The sequence below is a fragment of the Gracilinanus agilis genome, chromosome 6, assembly GCF_016433145.1.
Source record: "Gracilinanus agilis isolate LMUSP501 chromosome 6, AgileGrace, whole genome shotgun sequence".
Taxonomy (NCBI): Eukaryota; Metazoa; Chordata; class Mammalia; order Didelphimorphia; family Didelphidae; genus Gracilinanus; species Gracilinanus agilis.
Genome location: NC_058135.1, coordinates 270,658,862 through 270,677,320, shown reverse-complemented (window position 1 = coordinate 270,677,320; position 18,459 = coordinate 270,658,862). Strand labels below are relative to the sequence as shown.

The 18,459-nt window shown below is 51.1% G+C and overlaps 1 protein-coding gene across 2 annotated transcripts; it reads left to right on the top strand.

Annotated features, from left to right (window-relative positions):
• Positions 1-5,549: 5,549 nt before the first annotated feature.
• Positions 5,550-16,494, top strand: PEX16 (peroxisomal biogenesis factor 16). Of its 2 annotated transcripts, XM_044680038.1 has the most exons (10): positions 5,550-5,724; positions 6,637-6,672; positions 6,870-6,946; positions 7,036-7,169; positions 7,266-7,366; positions 9,633-9,713; positions 9,853-10,005; positions 10,122-10,194; positions 11,804-11,923; positions 15,799-16,494. In XM_044680038.1, the coding sequence occupies exons 1-10, from the start codon at positions 5,613-5,615 to the stop codon at positions 15,854-15,856; spliced, it is 945 nt and encodes a 314-aa protein (XP_044535973.1). In that variant the 5' UTR covers positions 5,550-5,612; the 3' UTR covers positions 15,857-16,494. The 2 variants fall into 2 exon arrangements, with proteins under 2 accessions (XP_044535973.1, XP_044535974.1); XM_044680039.1 differs by lacking the exon at positions 15,799-16,494 and having other exon boundaries at positions 11,804-11,930.
• The last annotated feature ends 1,965 nt before the right edge of the window (positions 16,495-18,459 follow it).

Sequence of the window (18,459 nt, the reverse complement as noted above, 5' to 3'; positions counted from 1 at the left end):
TGGGCGCCTTCCACCTCGGCTCTGCCGCGCTCGGCTCGGAGGGAGGAGGGAGGGCCGGGCCAGGATCAGAGCCCCCCGCCCCCTCCCCACCCCGGCCGAGGCCGGTGGAATGCGGGCCCCGAGGCCACCCAGAAAGGAACCCTCCTCTCCCCTCCCCCCTTACCTGGCTCCTACTCTTCCGCGCTTCTCCCGGGGGCAGCCCCTCCCCGCGCCCCCAGGCTCAGGCCTCGCAGCTGGGGCGGCCGGGGGCCGGACGAGGCCCGCAGCCACAAAAGATCCGGGGCCCGCTGGCTCCAAGACGGCCTCCCGGAGCCCCTCCAGCAGGCCCGGGGCGGGGCCTCCCGGCCCTGCTGACCCCGGCCCGAGGGATCAAAGGAGACTCCAAGGCCCGCACGGCCGGCCGGAGGCAGAGTTTGCATGTGAAAGGGGGGAGGGAGGGAGGGCCCGAGAGGAATGTGGAATCCTCCGTGCTGGGGCCCAGGCCTGCCTGGGGGAGGGGACTCGGCAGTGCGGACACCTGTTCTGCTGGGAAACCTGGCCAGACCTGAGGAAGGGCGCCGGCCTGGGGGTGGGGAAGGCCCTCCCCAGGGCCCGCCTTCTGGCCCTGCTCTGCCTGTGGCCTCAGAGAGGAGCCGAGGCCTTTGGGGAACTGGGGGAAGGGGAGGTGGCACCCCTACACCTGAGAGGCCCCGGCCAGGCTGAGCAGGAAGACCCTCTTGGGAAAACTCTGACCAGGTCTGGGCCCTCTGTGGGCCCTGGGGGAACCTGGGAAGCCTTTAGGGCTGGGAGACTAACTGAGGGTCCCAGTCTGGGCCAGAGACCAGAGCTGGGGACCATGGGGGTCACTCTGAGGGGACAAAGCCACTGTACGAGCCCTTTGGGACTCTGACTCTCTCTCCCTGCCCAGGGTCCTCCCTCCACTCCACTGTGACGTCCCCCACTCTGAAGAGGGGAAGGAGATGGCCCAGAACATGCAGGGTCAGCTAAGCCGCACCTTGAACAAAGGGCTCGGAATGTCCCAGCTGGGAGAGAGCCCTGGGAACCCACACTGTGGGGAACAACGGAAAGGGTCTGAGATGAAAGAACCCCAGAGCTGGACCCCATCGAGAACACAGGATGAGGAGGCATCTTAGGGAAGACTCAGCCTTCTCGCACTGGGGTTCAAATTCCACTCCCAACACTCCCTGGGCCCCTATGGACTAGTCACTGAATCTCTCAGGGCCTCGGGCTCTTCCTTAGAAAAGTGCTGCTAACAATATCCATAGTGCTTGGCTTCCAGGTTTGTTCTGGGGCCAAAGAAGATGATATTGAAGGAGTGCTTTGTCAGCCTTAAAATGCTCTATAAATAGCAATTATTTTTATTAGAACAGAAGGTTAGTGCTGAGGAGCACCTAAGAGCACAAAATGTCAGCTGGAAGCAAGTTATTATATGGTCTAGTTCCCCCTCTGCCCGTTTTCATAGATAGGAAAACTGAGGCCAAGGGAGGCTATGATTAGGCTGAGAGCTATGAAGCTGGGTAGGAGCTAAACTCAAGACCTCATGAGGCTTCCTGACAGCTTTAGAACCCGGTGCCATGTATGCTACAATCCTGTCTCTGGCTGGTCCTCCCAGGGTTAGTGGGAGAGATAGAGCAGGAGAAACCTATACACATATGGAGGAGTTCACAGTGCAGAAACTTCCTCCACCAAAGCAGATTACAGCTGGTACAGCAGCTAGAGTGCCAGGCCTGGAGTCAGGAGGTCCTGGGTTCAAATATGACCTCACATGTTTATTGACTGTGAGACCATGGGCAAGTCACTTAACCCTGTTTGCCTCTGCAAAATGAGCTGGAGACAGAAATGGCAAACCACCCCAGGATCTTGGCCAAGAAAACCCTAATGGGGTTGGTTATGAAGAGTCAGACAGGAGGGAACTTCCAGACTTCAAGGTCTGGCTTTTCTATCCACTATACCATGCTGCCTCTTAGGAGGGGCTTACATTTTAGCAATGGGTCCATCCTGCCGTTCCTAAGGCTGAGGTGACTCACCTTCTTCCCAAAGCCCCAGAACTTTAGATTAAAAATGTGCATCCCAGCCAGGAGGCTAGCACTCTTTTCTTTTTACTGAACCCTTACATTCTGTCTTAGAATCAATATTATATATCAGTTCCAAGGCAGAAGAACCATAAAGGCTAGGCAAGGGGGCGTTCAGTGACTTGCCCAGGGTCACACAGCTAGGAAGTGTGGGAGGTCATGTTTGCACTCAGGTCTTCCTGACTCCAAGCTCTTTAACATTGACCTGACCTGGTTATTTCACACAGCAACTCCCCCCTCCCTCATTCTCAGTGGAGATGGAGGAGCACCGGCTTCTAACTGGGCTGGCCAGCCCTTCTGAGTGCCAGTGTTGGTGGGAGGGGGCAAGGGTTCAGCTCAAGGGAAGAGGGTCAGTTTGAGGCCAGAGGCTCAAGGCCAACTGCCCTCCCTTCCTCTCCCACCCCAACCTCCAGCCCTTTTAGCAGAACACCAGTGCCAGCTCTGGGCAGGAGCCAAGAAGCAGTTGTGCCTGGGCAGGCACCCAGCCCAGCCCACGGCTCTCACGGGGCACACAGCTGCTCTTTGTCTGTGGGGCACTTATCTAGCCAGGGATCAGGGAGGGGAAACCAAGAGGACAGCCAAAGGACTGGCTCCTGGACCTGACTTCCCTGGAAAGGCCTTAGGCTCTTCCAGTGGCCACCCTTTACCACCCTGGTAGAGTTGGACTCCCTGGGACAATCTTTACCCAGAGTCCAGGACCTTAGCTTCAAATCCCACTCCTAGGGGACTTCATTCTGAGGTTCTGGTTCCCGTGCTCTATCCCTCCTCCTGCTTCCCTTTGGCCAGCAGGGAACAAAGTGTGCTATTTTTTTTTTATACTGATGTAGAAGGTGGAGGTGACTTGAATGACCTCCAAGATCCTCTTTAACTGGAAAGTTCTCAAGCTGGGATTAGCAGGTTCTGCCCTCCCACAGTGCTTGGTATAGAGTAGGCACTTAATACTTCTCGAATTTCCAGGCTCTGTGATTCTTAGGTTCTGCCCTAGCACGGTGCCTGGTATACAGTAGGCACTTAATAAATGCTTGTTGAATTGAACACTCAGGCTCTTTGATGCTCAGATTCAGTTCCAGCACAATGCCTGGCCCACAGCTGGCCCTTAATAAATGTTGCTGGTATGCCTGGTACATAGTAGATGCTTAATAAATGTTTGTTGAATTCTCAGGCTCTGTGATTCCCAAATTATGCCAGGTCAACTAGCATTTATTAAGCCTTACAATATACCAGGCATGGTCTTAAGCACTGGGGATAGGAAGAAAGGGGGTGAAAAAAGCCCCTGCCCACAAGTAGACATTGTAATAGGAGGGAGGTAAACAAAGGAGATACAAATAAGTAGATACAAGATGTTAACAAAGTAGTTGGAAGGGCCCAGGAAAGCCAAAGACATTAGGTGCACAGTGCCTGGGAGACAGTAGGCATTTAATGCATATTTCATTCAATTCTCAGGCTCTGGGACAATTTCTCCCAAGAGAGATGCATGGATGGAAGGATGGATGGATGGATGGATAGATAGATCTCTATCTGTCTCTATCTCTATCTGTTTGGTTTTCTTCTCTTCCTCCCCTTCCTGTCTTTGAGGGAAGGAGGAAAAGAAGAATGTCTTAAAATGACCACAAGCACTCTCTACTTCCCTGGGCCCTCATTTCTCAAGACCTCACTGAATCTCCGAAACACTTAAGAAGGTAAGGAGGGTACCTAGGTCCCTTGGGGGAAGGGAGAAAGAAGATAGAGACAAAGGAAAAAGGAGAGGGGGAGAGAGAAAAAGATAGAAGAGAGACGGAGATAGAAAAGAGGAGGGAAAGTGAAAGGAGAAGATACGAGAAGAGGGAGAGATAGAGAAGAAAGGGAAAGAGGAAGAGGGGGGGGGATCAAAAAGAAAGGGAAGAGAGAGGAAGACAGAGAGAAAAGGAAGAGGTAGACAGGAGATGCACAGAGAAACTGAGACACCCAAAAGCTAAGTGATGTGTGCCCATATCAGCCAGTATCCTCACTCCCCACTCAGGGCACTTTCTTAGAACTAGCTCAGTCCCTAATTCTGACCTTACCAGGGCTTGTTGACACCTGTCTCAGGAGAAAGGAAAGCTGCCTCCTTCTCCCCTCATCTAAGCTGTTGGATCTTCTCTCTCTCCTTCCTCCCTCTCCCTTCAATCTAGTCAAGTTCCTGGAATCCCAGGATGTCAATGCTGGCAGGGGCCTTAGGGATCATCTCTTCTTACCCTTCCCCCCTGAGGAAACTGAGGAGGTGACCTCTCCCCTCAGGATGTGTCAGAGGACAGCATTGTCATTGCTAACTGGGTGTGCAAATCTCAGAACATTTCTGGGACCTCAGTTTCCCTATATGTTGGGCTGGATGGGACCTTTGGCTCTACACCCTATAATTTCAAGGTGAAGAAGCAGTCATAGAACCCATTGCACCTGACTCCAAATCTAGGTAGGGTTCTTTCTAACACCCAGTCCCTAATCTACACTTACTGGTCACCACCTCTCATTCTGAGCTCCTGCCCAGCTTCCAGTTCTTTCCCTCCAGTGAGCCCTTCTAGGAGAAGCAGTGGTTTCCCCGAGGTGGAAACTTGATGAGGCTAAACTGACCTAGCTCAGGCTCCCCGCAGACTGCAAGAGAGGGATCTTCTAGGATGCAGGGGCCCTTTCCTGGTTTGGGAGGGCTCAGTGGCAGTGGATTATCCGCCTCTAAGGGCAGGCAGGGTCCTGGGTCTGCGGGAAACCTGGACGGCTGGAGCTGGACGGACTTCAGATCAGCCGGGGCTGGCGGACCCCGGATGGGCAGGGCTTGGACGGACGGCTTGCGAATGAGCATCGGAGCCTGGGCAGGGGGTAGGACGGACTCCGGAAGGGCAGGGGCTGTGCGAACCTCGGACCGGCAGGGTCTGAATGGACCCCGGCTGGCTGAGGCTGGACGGGCCTTGGTTGGGATGGAGCTGCAAGGACGGCTGGGGGGTCTAAGCGTTAGGGCCTGGGTCCCCCCTGCCCCTCCCAGGCTCTGTGCCTCAGTTTTCCCAATCACACACCTTCCCTCTGAAGGGAATCCGAGAAAAAACCTCCCGGAAGTTTTGTTTCTTTCAGGCCGACCCCACACCCCTCCTGCTACCTCCAGCCAGCTTTCCCCTCGCTACGTGGCCCTTTAAATCCTGTTCTATTCGACTCTTTCGGCACTCGATTGGCTTAGTCAAGCTGTAGATAGGGAAGAGCTAGCTCCTGCCTTCTCTGGAATCTACTGTACGGGCTGCTGCCCAAGCCTTACAGGTCGACGCAGGCGCAGAGCCAACTCTGCCAGAGGGCGGTGGAGCCCTGCCTGGCAGGATCCTGTTTGGACAGGCTTGTGGAATATCAGCACCAATGAAATGGCAGGATTGGGAGGCGGGACCGGCCCGGCCGTTGCCAAGGGCGACCTTAAGGGGCAGGAACTTGATTGGGCGGAAATGAGGCGGGATCTGGGCCGGAAGCAGGAAGTAGGCTGCGGGCGCAGGACGCGGGTGCAGCTGGTCTCTGTCCCCGGTCCCGGTCTCACTCCAGTCCCGAGGCGACATGGAGAAGCTGCGGCTTTTGGGCCTGCGCTACCAGGAGTACGTGACCCGCCACCCGGCAGCCACGGCCCAGTTGGAGACGGCTGTGCGGGGCCTCAGCTACCTGCTGGCAGGTACCGCTCTCACCTCTGACCTCTGACCCCGGAATGGGGTATGTGGCCTTGGGACCCCCTGGAGTGAGAGACAGAGACCTCCCTCCCCCCGCAGACTGAGACCTCCAAGAGACAACCCCCTCCGAAAAAAAAGACAGACCCCCTCCTCAGAGACAGAGACCCTCCATAGAACCAAATAAGCTCTCCAAGAGACAGATCCCCAGAGACAGAGACACCAAGAAGCTGTGAGACCCTCCGCACACTGAGACAGAGACCGAGAGACCTAAAGAGATTGAAGCAGACACCCCCACCCCTCCCCAGACTGAGAGACAGAACCTGAGAGATGGAGATCCCCAGAGACTGAGACTTCCCCAGACTGAGAACCTCCCTAGACTGGAGAACAGAGACACCCCCCCCCATTGAGCCAGAGATCGTTAGGACTGAGGCAGCGACCACCTTCGACTGAAAGACAGAGACACCCTGAGATAGACAACCCCCCCACTGAGAAGAGACTAATCTAGACTGAAAGACAGAGGGCCCTCCCACTGAGAGAGACCTCCCCCAGAGACTAAGAGGCTCTGACATTGACATAGAGATTCCCAAGACTGAGAGATAGAGACACACCCCCTCCTCAGGAATCTGGGATTCAGAAATACCCCCCCAAAAAGGCTCACATTCAGAGATCCCTCAGGGAGCCCAAGAAATAAAAACCTCCCAGAGACTCCTGGATTCAAAGCACCCCACTCCTCCCCCAAGAGATTTAGACTTGGCTCTGGGCCTCTCCCCTGACTGTGCTGCTGGAGTTACTATAGACAAACCCCTTCATGTCTGGGCCTTGCCCTTCTCCTCTGTAGAAGGAGGGCCCTTGTGTTCTGAGCCCCCCTGGGTAGAGGGAGCCACCCCCTCCAATCCTGTGCCACTTTTCTTTCCCAGGTCGATTTGCCGATTCCCACGAGCTCTCAGAACTGGGTGTGTATGGGGCAGGGTGTAGACCCGGGGTGGGGGGTGGGGTTTGCCCAAAGAGGGTGGCGTGCTTCATGGGGAGCCAGGAGGTGGAGAAACAGGTTGGCTCTAGCCCAACTGGGTTGGGGGTGTGCTTGTGCTTGGGGCTCTGGGGAGAAGGGGAAGGGAGGCTTTCCTCACTTGCTGCCTCTGGCGCTTCCCAGTGTACTCCGCTTCCAACCTGCTGGTGCTCCTGAATGATGGCATCCTGAGGAAGGAGCTTAGGCAGAGCCTGCCTGTGGTAAGGGACTAGGGAGGGCCCCCTGGTGGGGGGAAGGGTGGTGTACATTTGGACCACCAGGCCCCTCTAACTCCCTTTTTTTCTCATAGTCGTTGTCCCAGCAGAAGTTGCTAACATGGCTGAGTGTGTTGGAGTGCGTGGAAGTGTTCATGGAGATGGGGGCTGCCAAGGTGTGGGGAGAAATGGGCCGTTGGCTCATCATCGTCCTCATCCAATTGGCTAAGTATGTTGAGGGTGGGTAGGGGGTGGAGATGGCCCAAGGCCCTCTGAGGAGCACCCCTACCCCCCAGGGTAGGCACCAAGGCTTCTGTTCCCTCAGGGCTGTGCTTCGGATTCTCCTGCTGCTCTGGTACAAGGCTGGCCTGCAGACCTCACCCCCCATTGTGCCACTTGATCGGGAGATGCAGCTTCACTCCCAAGGTGAGCCTCTCCAAGCAGGAGCTCTATTCTCCAAGTGACCTTGAGCCAGTCACCTGGATTTTCTTGATTTTCCTCCTGGTAAAAGAAGGAAGTGGTACTGGATGATTCCTCAGGGCTCTTAGCTTTCCTTCTTTGTTCTTACAAACACCCTTGAGAAATAGGGAATAGCAGAAGTTTAATAAGAGCTATCATTTATTGGGCACTTCCTGCATGCCAGACACTGTGCTAAGTGCTTTACAATTATTGTCTAATTCAGTTCTCACTGCAACCCTGGGAGGTAGGTGCTGCTGTTGTTATTCCTCTTTTACAGTTGAGGAAACTGATGCAAATAGAGATGAAGGGACTCGCCCAGGGTCACACAGCTAGGAAATGTCTGAGGTCTCAGATTTGAATTTGAATCTTCCTTGACTCAGAGGCCAGGCTCCATTCCCCTACAACACTCAGGCAGCTTCTTGGTGGAAGCCCAATGCTGTATATGGCAGACAGAGTTTCCAGGGAGAGTGAGCCACTGCCACAGCTCTACCAACCCTTAGCAAAAGAAAATGAGTTTGGGGCCACTGAGGTGGCTAAGAAGATTGAGAGCCAGGCTTAGAGACAGGAGGTCCTGAGGTCAAATTTGACATTAGACACTTATTAACTGTGTGATTCTGGGCAAGTCACTTAACCCCCGTTGCCTAGCCCTTGGTCTTCTGCCTTGGAATCATTTCTTAGTATTGAGGTAAGATTTTTAATTAAATAGAAGAAAATGGGTTCTCTGGTGAAGAGCTTGGCAGATGCTCTCCTGGGTAATTAGTGCCAGCAGTGGCATAGAAGCAAGGCTAAATAGAGCCAGGGTGGCCAGGCATTGATACTTGTCAGATAGGTATTGCCCTGTGCTAGTTCTCTCCTCTCAGTAGAGAAACAGAAGCCGAATCTGAATGGGACTGCTCTTTCCTTGCTGTGACTGCCCTCATCCTTCTGGGGCCCTCAGCTTCCTTCAGAATACAGAGATAGCTGAAAACAAGATCCAGGCTCTCTTTGTGTTATTCTGCCCCTGTTCTATCCTGGCCCCTGCTGAGTGGCAGCAGAGCAGACACCATCTGGGAGACCAGCTACATTCTCACTTTTGCCTTCTTCTGGCTGCTTTTGCTTCCCTTTTCTCACCTTGAGTACTGATTTGGGTCTGAGTTGGTTAATGAGTTCTCTAGACTTCTGTTTTTCTTGAGACCATGCCCATCTTTTTTTCCTTCTCATTGGAATTGTTTCCTTGTGCCTTTAGAAATTCATGCTAGAGGATTCAAATCTGGTCTTAGACACTTCCTACCTGTGTGACCCTGGGCAAGTCACTTAACCCCCATTGCCTACTCCTTACCACTCTTCTGCCTTAAAACCAATACATGGTATTGATTCTAAGATGGAACATAAGGGTTTAAAAAAAAAAAAAGGAAGAAAGAAAAGAAATTCATGCCGGAGAGATTTTTCTCTCACCTAGGCTGTTTTCCTCTGGAGAATTTTAGTCTACATTATCCTGCCTGTCCTTCCCCTGAGCCCGTGGCCATCTGCTGCCCCAATACTGAGGCCAACTGACAGGCTGTGCCAGCTTTCCTTGCCTTCCCTAAGGATCTATAAGATGGGGGTCATTTAACTCCCTTCCCAGAGGACTGAGTTGGTGTTATCAGCATTGGCATCCAGTGGATACAACCCCCCTCACAGCACAGATGCCTTTTGGATGCCACTGGGGTCCTTATCGAGAGTTGGGTTTAGTCCTTGGGCAGAGGCAGAGTATATGTTGCTTTTTCTCTGTTAGTCTTCAGGCATTTGTTAAGGGACTGCTGTGTGCTAAATCCTGGGGAATCCAAGGAAGATAGAAACAGCATGCCCTCAAGGAGCTCAGGAGAAAACTTGAGTTACTAGGCCTAGATCTTGGAGCAGAAGGTGGCTTGCAGCTGGCCCAGAGCTTCCTGCAGACAGGGGCATTGGAGCTGAGTATGGAAAGGAGAGCCCCTGGCCTTGAGGGATACCCAGGGAGTACAGGGGCCCAGAGGGAGGAGGCTGGGGGTCCTGTGTAAGGACTTGTCTGGATCCCAAAGCTGAGAAGGGAGTTTAGTAGAAATAGACTGGAGAGGTAGGAAAGGGCTAGGTTGGGAGGACCTCAAAAAAGCCAGAGAGAAGATTTTATTGATTCTGGTGGTAACAAGGAATCAGAGACTTGATGATGGATATACTGTGTGACTTCTCTCTCTGGGACACCAACTGCCCTGCTTCTTTGGCCTCTTTCCCTTCCTAGGTGGTGAGCACAATTTGGGCAGCCAGGACCGGCCCTATGTGGGGAAGAGGTCCAACCGGGTGGTGCGATCCCTGCAGAACAGTAAGCATGGGCTGAGGGAATGAGGAAGGGACATATGGTCACTCACTGGGCTTTAATTCCACAGGGACCCCCTCCCCCATTGTCCACCCCCCAGGTAGCCACTTCCCTCTCTTCTTACGGGTCTGACTCTGCCTTCCAGCACCATCCTTGCACTCAAGGCACTGGGGAGTCCCCCAGCAGCAAGAGGGGAGACTCTCCCACCGAGGGGAGGAACTGGAGGCTGGCCCTACTCCCCTGGGGCTACAGGAGACCATTGCTGAATCCGTGTACATAGCCCGACCCTTGCTGCACTGTATCTGCTGGAACCTAGGCTGTGGTTGGGGGAGGAGAGGCTGAGGATGGAGGGGGTGGGGGGTGGGGGTGCTGGGCCCACTCTGTCCGAGAGGACCTTGACCCTTTCACTGTCAGTGCTGAGTTTGGGCCTGTGGGGTCAGCGGTCCTGGAAGCCTTGGCTCCTCTCTGCCATCTTGGATGTGACCAGGTGAGTGTGTGTGGCTGGGACTTGAACCTTCACAGCCAAAGGGTTCTCAGAGGCACCTGCCAGGTGGCACAGTGGGTAGAAGTCAGGAAAACCAGAGTTCAAATGCAGCCCATTTCCTCTGTCACCCTTGGCAAGTCATTTACTCTCTATCCCAGTTTCTTCATCTATAAAATGGGGCTAATGACAGCACCTTCTTCTCAGAGTTGTGGTGAGAATTAAAGGAGATAATTGTAATGCATTTAGTGCAGTGCCTGGCACACAGTAGGCACTATGAAGCTGCTTTGTCCTTTCCTTTCCTCTCCCTCCCCCTTTGTCAATTTGCCTGCCCCCTTCCAAGGGCTCTCTGCCATATACTTCACGAGTGCTCATACCTCAGCCTTTTGTTCAAGGCTTTTAATGAGCTGGAAATCAATCCCATTTGGAAGCTGCTTCTTCTTTGGGACAGCTCTGGCTATAAAGAGGTTTTTCCTTCCTGTAAACCTAAATCTGCCTCTTTGCAGTTCTTTCTCATTACTTTTAGCTCAACTCTCAGGGTTGGACCAAAAAAGGCATCTGTGCCCCTTGCCCAGAATGAGAGTGCTGGGGCAGGGGCAGAGAGGACAGCCTCCTGGTCACTGGCCAGGCTACCATCAGCATATACACAGAGTGGAGGAGCAAACAGGCAACATAGAACTAAGATGACTTTTGGGCTTCCTGGGCATGGCTCGTTAATCTCCCCAGGCCTCAGTCTCATCATCACCTTTCAGTTAAGGGTGTTCTTGGACCAGATGCCCTTTCATATCCCTCCCAGCTTTAGATCTGTGAACAGGAGTTGTAGAACCTGGCTACTCATCCAAATACTTAAGATGACTCTGTGGCCATGGACAAGTTGTCCTCTGCTCCTGTGCCTCAGTTTCCTCATCCTCAAAAGAGAGTAATCATGCATGAATTAACCATCTTCTCCTAGGGCTGCTATGTGTTCCAGGGTCAGTACTTTAGAAACCCTTGGAGAGCTCCAGGGCCTCCTTAGCTGGCTGCCTCCTCCTACCTCCTCAGTAGAGTTATCTTCCCATGGACCCTGATGGGGGTGCTTGGAAGAGGAAGAAAGATGTTCCACAGAGATCTCCTCCTCCCTCCTCCATCTTCCTTCATTCACATCAACAAATGCTTCTCCAATACCTACTCTGAACTGTACCTTGGCTATGTCCTGGGGGAACACAGAGGAGAAAAACAAAATCTCTACCCTTCATGAACTTCCATACAGCCATGGAGGTAGAATAGGGAAGGCGACAAAGAAAGCAAGTACAAGCAGACATTCAGACAGCAGATAGAGGGGCCAGGCCAGGGGTGCCTACTGTGTACCAGGCCCTGGGGTTCAGAGGCAGAAATGGACATGACCCCTACCCCCTAAGAGCTTCATTGAGTCACCATTAGGCTAAAACTGACAGAATAGGGTGGTTTCATTTGGGTATTCATTTAGCACAGTGGCTAGCATACAGTAGGAGCTCAATGAGAGCTTGGTTATTGATTGAAGAAAGTTTTGACAAGTGGAGATGGGATGTAGATATAGGGGACGGCCTCTGAATGTATGGGCCCCTCAACCCTGCCCCCTTCTCCCTTCCACCCACAGCCTAAGTCTGCTGAGTGACAAAAAAGGGCTGACTCGACGAGAGCGCCTAGAGCTCCGGCGTCGGACCATCCTGCTGCTTTACTACCTGCTGCGTTCCCCCTTCTACGACCGTTTCTCTGAGTAAGGGATTCCTGGGAGGTTGGCTGGGTGGGACCTGGATGGTAGAACTCTCACTGAAGGACCAGTGTGGACCCCCAGAGAACTGGGCCACCAGCCTACATGAATGTCCAGAAGGAGGAAGCCAGGGCAGGTTACCCAGGAGGATCACCAGGGAAGTGTATCAGGAAAGTAAAGGACAGCCAAGGGCTTTGGTTTTTAAGCACTACTGGAAAAGAGAAGTGGGGCTGGGGGGAGGAAGGGGGAAGACTGCTGCTCTGATGCCCGACAGCAGTGAAAAGTCAGAACTTTTCAGTTCTAATTTAGCTTGCTTTCTCTGTCAAGGAAAGTGACCTTTGGATTGGGAAGGACAGGGCAAAATAAGCTCAGTAGGGAGCTGATACCAAATATCAATAAGGAGATAAAAAGAGTGCCTCTAGCTGCTCTAGGGGAATTCAAGCCACCAGCTCAGATGAACCACATCCTCCCCAGGCCCTAGGAGCTTACATTTGTGGCATCTGAGTCTTGGCCTGGGATATCTGAACAGGCATATAGTGTGGTTGTGTTGCTGCATGCTGGGGATGGGTACTATTTATTTAAAAACAGAGAGAAGTGAGTCAGTCAGCCAAGGCCAGAGAACTTGATCTGACTTCCTGGCAAAATTCTAGAAGCTCTTAAAGAGCCTGGGAGGGACAAGTGGATCTGGAGAATGCATTGGTTTTGATCAAACTTGATTGTTCCTGCTTTTTTGTGTGTGTGAACCCTGGGGGGATTACCTTTGGTAACACGCCGCATGATGGTACAGTTAAATTCATTTAGAACTGGTTTCATTGCTGGATCAAGATGATTGTTATGACCTGGCACTGGTGGGCATGGGTACAAGGCTCAGGTGACATGGGTGCCAGACTTGCTGAGGACTCAGAGCTGGGGGAGATAGTTCAGACACACTGGATCTGCAAGTCCTGCTGTAGGTTAGGACATGGAGTTGGTTCTAAGGCAGCCAAGTCCATTAAGGACAAAGGCTGAAGTTCACACTTGGACTCCACGCATCAATTTCACAAAGACAAGTTAGCCCAACCGAAAGTTTATCTGAAAAACATCTTGGAAGCTTAGCAGACTGCAACCTCAGCATGGTCCACAGACACCCCACAAATCTCCCATAATCTTGGGCTGCACTGGAAGATGGCGCACCTCTGGAAATGAGGAGGCGACAGGCCCTCCATATTCTCATCCCAGTGGGTCAGATCACATCAGGGGACTTGCTCAGGATGTCATTAAACTGGAGAGGGTCCAGAGAGGGCAGCCAGGCTAAAGGTGAAGGGCTGTGAGTCCTTGCCTTATGAGGACCAGTTTAAAAGAGAAGACTCGGGGTGGGGGTGGGGGGAGGACCTGCTAGTTTTCTTCCTGTATCTGAAGGGCTGATTAGTTGTTTGGCCCTGGAGGGGAAAACAGGAGCCATGAATAGAAAGGGCTTGGTCTTAAGGAACATCCTCCTCCCAGTGGCAGCCGTCCAGCAGTGGGATGAGTTGCCTAGGGAGGGGATGGGATCTTTCTCCTTGGCATCTTCCAGGAGAAGATGTATAGCCTCTTAGTGGTCATTCCTCTTCATATCTGGGTTTGGCATGATCACTCCTCAAGATCTCTCTAACACTGAAATGTTCTGATTCCTTCCTTCCCTTATTTCTTCGGTGGCTAAAGCAGGTGGTGTGGATCTTAAGTTCTGAGAAGGATACTATGGGAGAAACTGTGCAGTAGCATAATACCTCCAAAAGGCCCCTGACCTGTGTTCAACCCCACCATGCCACTGACTCCATGCAACCCTGGGCAGAGCATGGCACTTTTTCATTTAAATTTTTTTTAACCCTTATCTTCCATTTTAGAATCAATACTGTGTTTTGGTTCTAAGGCAGAAGAGTGGTAAGGGCTAGGCAGTGGGGTTAAGTGACTTGCACAGGGTTAACCAGCTAGGAAGTGTCTGAGGCCATATTTGAACCCAGGACCTCCCATCTCTAGGCCTGGCTCTCAATCCACTGAGCCACCCACCTGCCCCTGTGTGGCACATTAAAAAAAATTGTTATTTTCTCCGAGGTTCAGTTTCCTCATCAGTGAAATGGGAGCAATAATAATTCTTGTGCTTTCTACCCACCCAGTGGGGTGGAGAATACTTTGCACCCCTCAGTTTTGTGTAAGCATTGCTGTTATCAGTTATTGGTCCTACTCTACCAGGCAACAGTCCCAGCCCTGGCTAGGCTGACTGATTTTCTTAATTGCACCATCACCTCATGAGGCCCATGGGGCTGACCTACCTACCTATCTGCCTACTGTGTGAGACACAGTCCCCCACTGATTTTAGGGTTTTAAGGTGCCAGAGCCTTTCCTCCCACAATGACCTATATACCTCTGGTTATGGGATTGGGTGCTTTGTACCCAGGTAGAATGGAAGCTTTTGGAGGATCACAGCATGTGCATCCCTGCCACCTAGTACCCTAGTTGAGTCTAAAATATAAATATTAGAAATTGTTCCTTCCCTCTAGAACCTTTCATTTTACTGCAGGTAACAACTTGTATACAAATAAATACAAAGTAGATGCGGAGTGTTTTTGCCAGGTTAGGAGGAAAGTACAAGGAATGAGAGGGATTCAAGAAGAGCCTTGCAAAGGAGGCAGCATCAAAGCTGAGCCTGGAAAGGAGCTAGAAATTCTAATGGTGGAAATGAGGAGAAGGACAGTTCAGGCCAGAGGGACAGCCTGTGCAAAGGTTTGGGAGCAGGAGATCAAACAAGTCAAAAGACCAGCATGTCGGGCCAGAAAGTAGTAGAAAATAGCTGTGGAACGATAAGGCAGAGCCATATGGTGAGAGAAAGAGTTTAACTTTTATCCTAGACTTAAGTAGAACCAATGAATCTTCATGAGCAGCAGCGATATGGTCGGCTATGAGAAACTCATTTAGGCCATTGAATGGTGATGCTTTGGAGGGGGCATAGAGACCAGCAGGGAGGCTGTCATGAGGGCCTGGGTAAAAGGTGATAGGTGTGGACCAAGCGAGTGCAGAGAAGGGGTTGATCTAGACCAATGATGAGCAAACTACGGCCAGCAGGCCAGATGCAGCCCTGTTCTATCATGAAATGTTCTATCTGGCCATGCTACATTATTCCTAATCTGATGAATACAATGAGTAGGATACAATACATGAAACTTTGAAAGAGTTGCCTTAGAAACAGACAGATATGAGCATTTCCTTTCCTTTGGCCCCCTCTTTAAAAAGTTTGCCTATCACTGGTCTAGAGGGATGCTGGGAAAATTGGAATGAGAAGATTGTGTCATCAGTGGCCAATGGGGGTGAAAGGGAGGAAAGAGGCAGGAGTGATTCACTCTTAAGATTTAGAGCCCAGACAACTGGAAAGGTAGTGGAACTCCTGACAGAGACTGGGAATCTAGGAAGAGAAGTAGGTTTGGAGGGTGGGGAGGGAAGGAATAAAATGAGTTCTGTTTTTGGACACACTGAGTTTGAGATCCCAGTGGGAGATAACAGGTAGATACGTTTGACAGATGGAGTCAGGCGAGAGAAACAAGTTGATTATGTAGCTCTGGACGTCTTCTGCACAGAGATGACCATTGACCCTTTGGGAACTGATGAGGTCATCTAGTGAGAAAATGTAGAAAGTAGAAAATGTAGAAAGAGAAATGATGGGGGGACAACTAGATGGCTCAGTAGATTGAGAGCCTGGCCTGGAGATGGGAGGTCCTGGGTTCCAGTCTGGCCTCAGATACTTCCTAGCTGTGAGACCTTGGGTAGGTCACTTAACCCCTATTGCCTAGCCCTTAGCAGTCTTCAGCCTTGGAAGGAATACACAGTATTGATTCTAACATGTAAGGTAATGTTTGTTTTTTTTTAAAAAGGAAAGAAAGAGAAGAGGGCCCAAGACAGATCCTACATAGAGACATGAGTCATGTATGATGGTCTGCCAAAGGAGAATGAGAAAGAGGTCAACCAGGTAGGAAAAACAGGAGAGAGAGCACCCAGGAAAACAAATTGTGGGAAGAAGTGCTTAGAGCCAGCAGGAGCCTTCCAAGCCATTAGTCCAACTCTCTCATTTTACCGAAGTCATATCAGTAATAAGTAGCATAAATGGCATTGCAAAGATTTGAACTTAGATCCAGCCCTCATTCCCCTGGACCACACTGCCTCCCCTACCTGGGTCAGGAAGGATGAAGAATAAGAAGAGTTCTTTGGGTTTAGCAGTTAAGAGATTGTTTGGAAAGAGCGGTTTAAGCTGAGCAGTGCTGTCAGAATCAAAATTGCAAGGGGTTCAGGAGTGAGTGGGAGGTGAGGAAGTGGAGGTGATGAGTGGAGATGACTTTTTCTAGTTTGGCTGTGAAGGGCAGGAGAGAAAAGACAGCATGAATCGGTGGCAGGGTCAAATGAAAGAGTTTCAAGGATGAGGGAGCTTTGGACATATTAGAAGGCAGCAGGGAAGAAGCCAACAGATGGAAGATCAGAGATTGGTCAATGGGAAAGTGATGGAAGGGACAGACTCCTATTAGAGATGGGAGGAGAGGATCAAGGGCAGGCCTGGCCTGCTGTCCAAGTAGCCTACCTAAATTTGGAGAATCTTGTCACCCAATTGACCACAGAGTGTTGAATTTTTTGGCCACTGCAGCAACTCTCAAATACCATCTGCCAGTTCATCAAGGGGGTGCCATCTGCATCAGCGGAGGTTGTACCCACAAGGCTCTTCTGAATACCAGGATGGATTGTGATGAACAAGACTTCAGAAGAGGTCGTTGTTATTATGGTTCAGTGGTTGTCCACTAGAAAGCATCGGATCAGAATTCATAGGAAAGACTTCCCCAAAGGGGATGAAGAACCTAGCAGGTCAAAAGAGGGAGTGGAATGGATTAGGCCTGTGGGGCTCTGGAGGGTAGACCAAGGAGCCCCCCCCCCGGGAGAAGTGATCCAGAGACAGTTGGAGCTCTCCCAATGTCGACTTACCCTGCCAAGATTGGGTTCCTTGGAGGGCTTGAGGCAAAGAGCAGATGATTATTATATATGTTATAGTAGGGATGGGGCTGGGGGCTGGGGACAGAGCCTGGTTTGGTCTTCTCCAGCTCTGAAATTCTGGGATTCTGAATGCAATAGAGACCAGGTTTCTGGCTGCTCTGACTCACTGGTTGCCATAGCTGTAGTCAGTATTTCTTAAGCGCTTGCTGAGCCCAGACAGGTCAAGACAAGAGATGGAGCCCCTTAGACCAGCCTGTGTCACAAGGACAGGGACAGCAGAGCTCCAGGATGGCTCATGGGGTCAGGGAATCCCCCTCGTCTGCAGTTTCAGAAGTGGGGGCGCATTTCAGCAGGTCTTCCCTCTGCAAGTGCAGCATCCCTGCTTAGAGACGAAGCTCCCACAGTATAGGGAAGAACACAGTCACTTGGAATCTCAGCTCTGCCACTCCTGTGACCTAAGGCTACCTCTCTCCACCTCGGTTTCCTCTTCTCCAATATGGGGACAGTACTTGAGAGGTGAGCTCAGGTGGATGGAATGGTAACTCTGCAGTGGGGCTTCACACACTTGCAAGTGCTCTGATAACCTCATGTCTTTTATAGGTCAGATCTCAGTGGCCAGACTTCAATGGGAGATTTCCTGAATCCCACATTTCCCTTGAAGGGCAGGAGTTGAAGAGAATCTCAGAGCTGCGGTGGGGTGGGGAGAGGTATAGGGGCCAAAGTAGAGTGAGCGCCGACAAGTGGGCAGGAGAAGCCCCACCCAGGAAGCTGCTCTCTCTCCCCACTTCTGTCCTCAAGTTTAGAGAACCACAGAATCTCAGAATTGGAAGGGACCTCTAAGGCCATTTAGTTCAGCTTGGCCAAACATGAATCCCAGGCCAACCCACCAAGCAAATATCAGTGTCCCTTTATGCACTGTGCCATGGGATATGGACAAAAAGAATATCAGGACCTGCCTTCAAAGAGCTTATTTTGTACTGGGGAGATGCTACATATAAACAGAGAACTCGATATAGATATACTTATACACATTATGTATATATATATATATATATATATATATATATATGATATATATATGACATATATATATACATATATATATATATACACAAACAGAGAAATATGTATATATAGTAATTTGAGGCAAAAGCACCAACAACCCAGCAGAGTCATCAGAGAAGGCCTCCTGTAAGAAGGAGGCAGAGATGAGGAGGAATGTCCTCTGGCCAGTGCTATCAAGCTCAGATAGAAAAGGAATTGGAGGGCAGCTTGGGAGCACAGTGGATAAAGAGCCAGGCCTGGGCACAGGAGGTTCTGGGTTCAAATCTATCTTCATACACTTCCTAGCTGTGGGACCATGGGCAAGTCATTTAACCCCAGTTGCCTAGCCCTTGCTGCTCTTGTGTCTTAGAATTCGTATTAACAGAAGGTAAGGCTTTACAAAAAAGAAAAGGGGTCACTAGTCCACATATAAGACCACTTTTTGACTTAGTTTTCAAATGTAAAATTATGTTTTATTGTATTGTTAATTATTTCCCAGTCATTAAAAAAAAAAA

What these genes read in the sequence shown, in the direction of transcription:
- PEX16 (XM_044680038.1), top strand. Translation starts at nt 5,613, where the DNA reads ATGGAGAAGCTGCGGCTTTTGGGCCTGCGCTACCAGGAGTACGTGACC. An exon ending in TTAGGCAGAGCCTGCCTGTG is followed by an intron (nt 6,947 to 7,035) that starts GTAAGGGACTAG and finishes TTTTTCTCATAG; the next exon opens with TCGTTGTCCCAGCAGAAGTT. An exon ending in GCCATCTTGGATGTGACCAG is followed by an intron (nt 10,195 to 11,803) that starts GTGAGTGTGTGT and finishes TTCCACCCACAG; the next exon opens with CCTAAGTCTGCTGAGTGACA.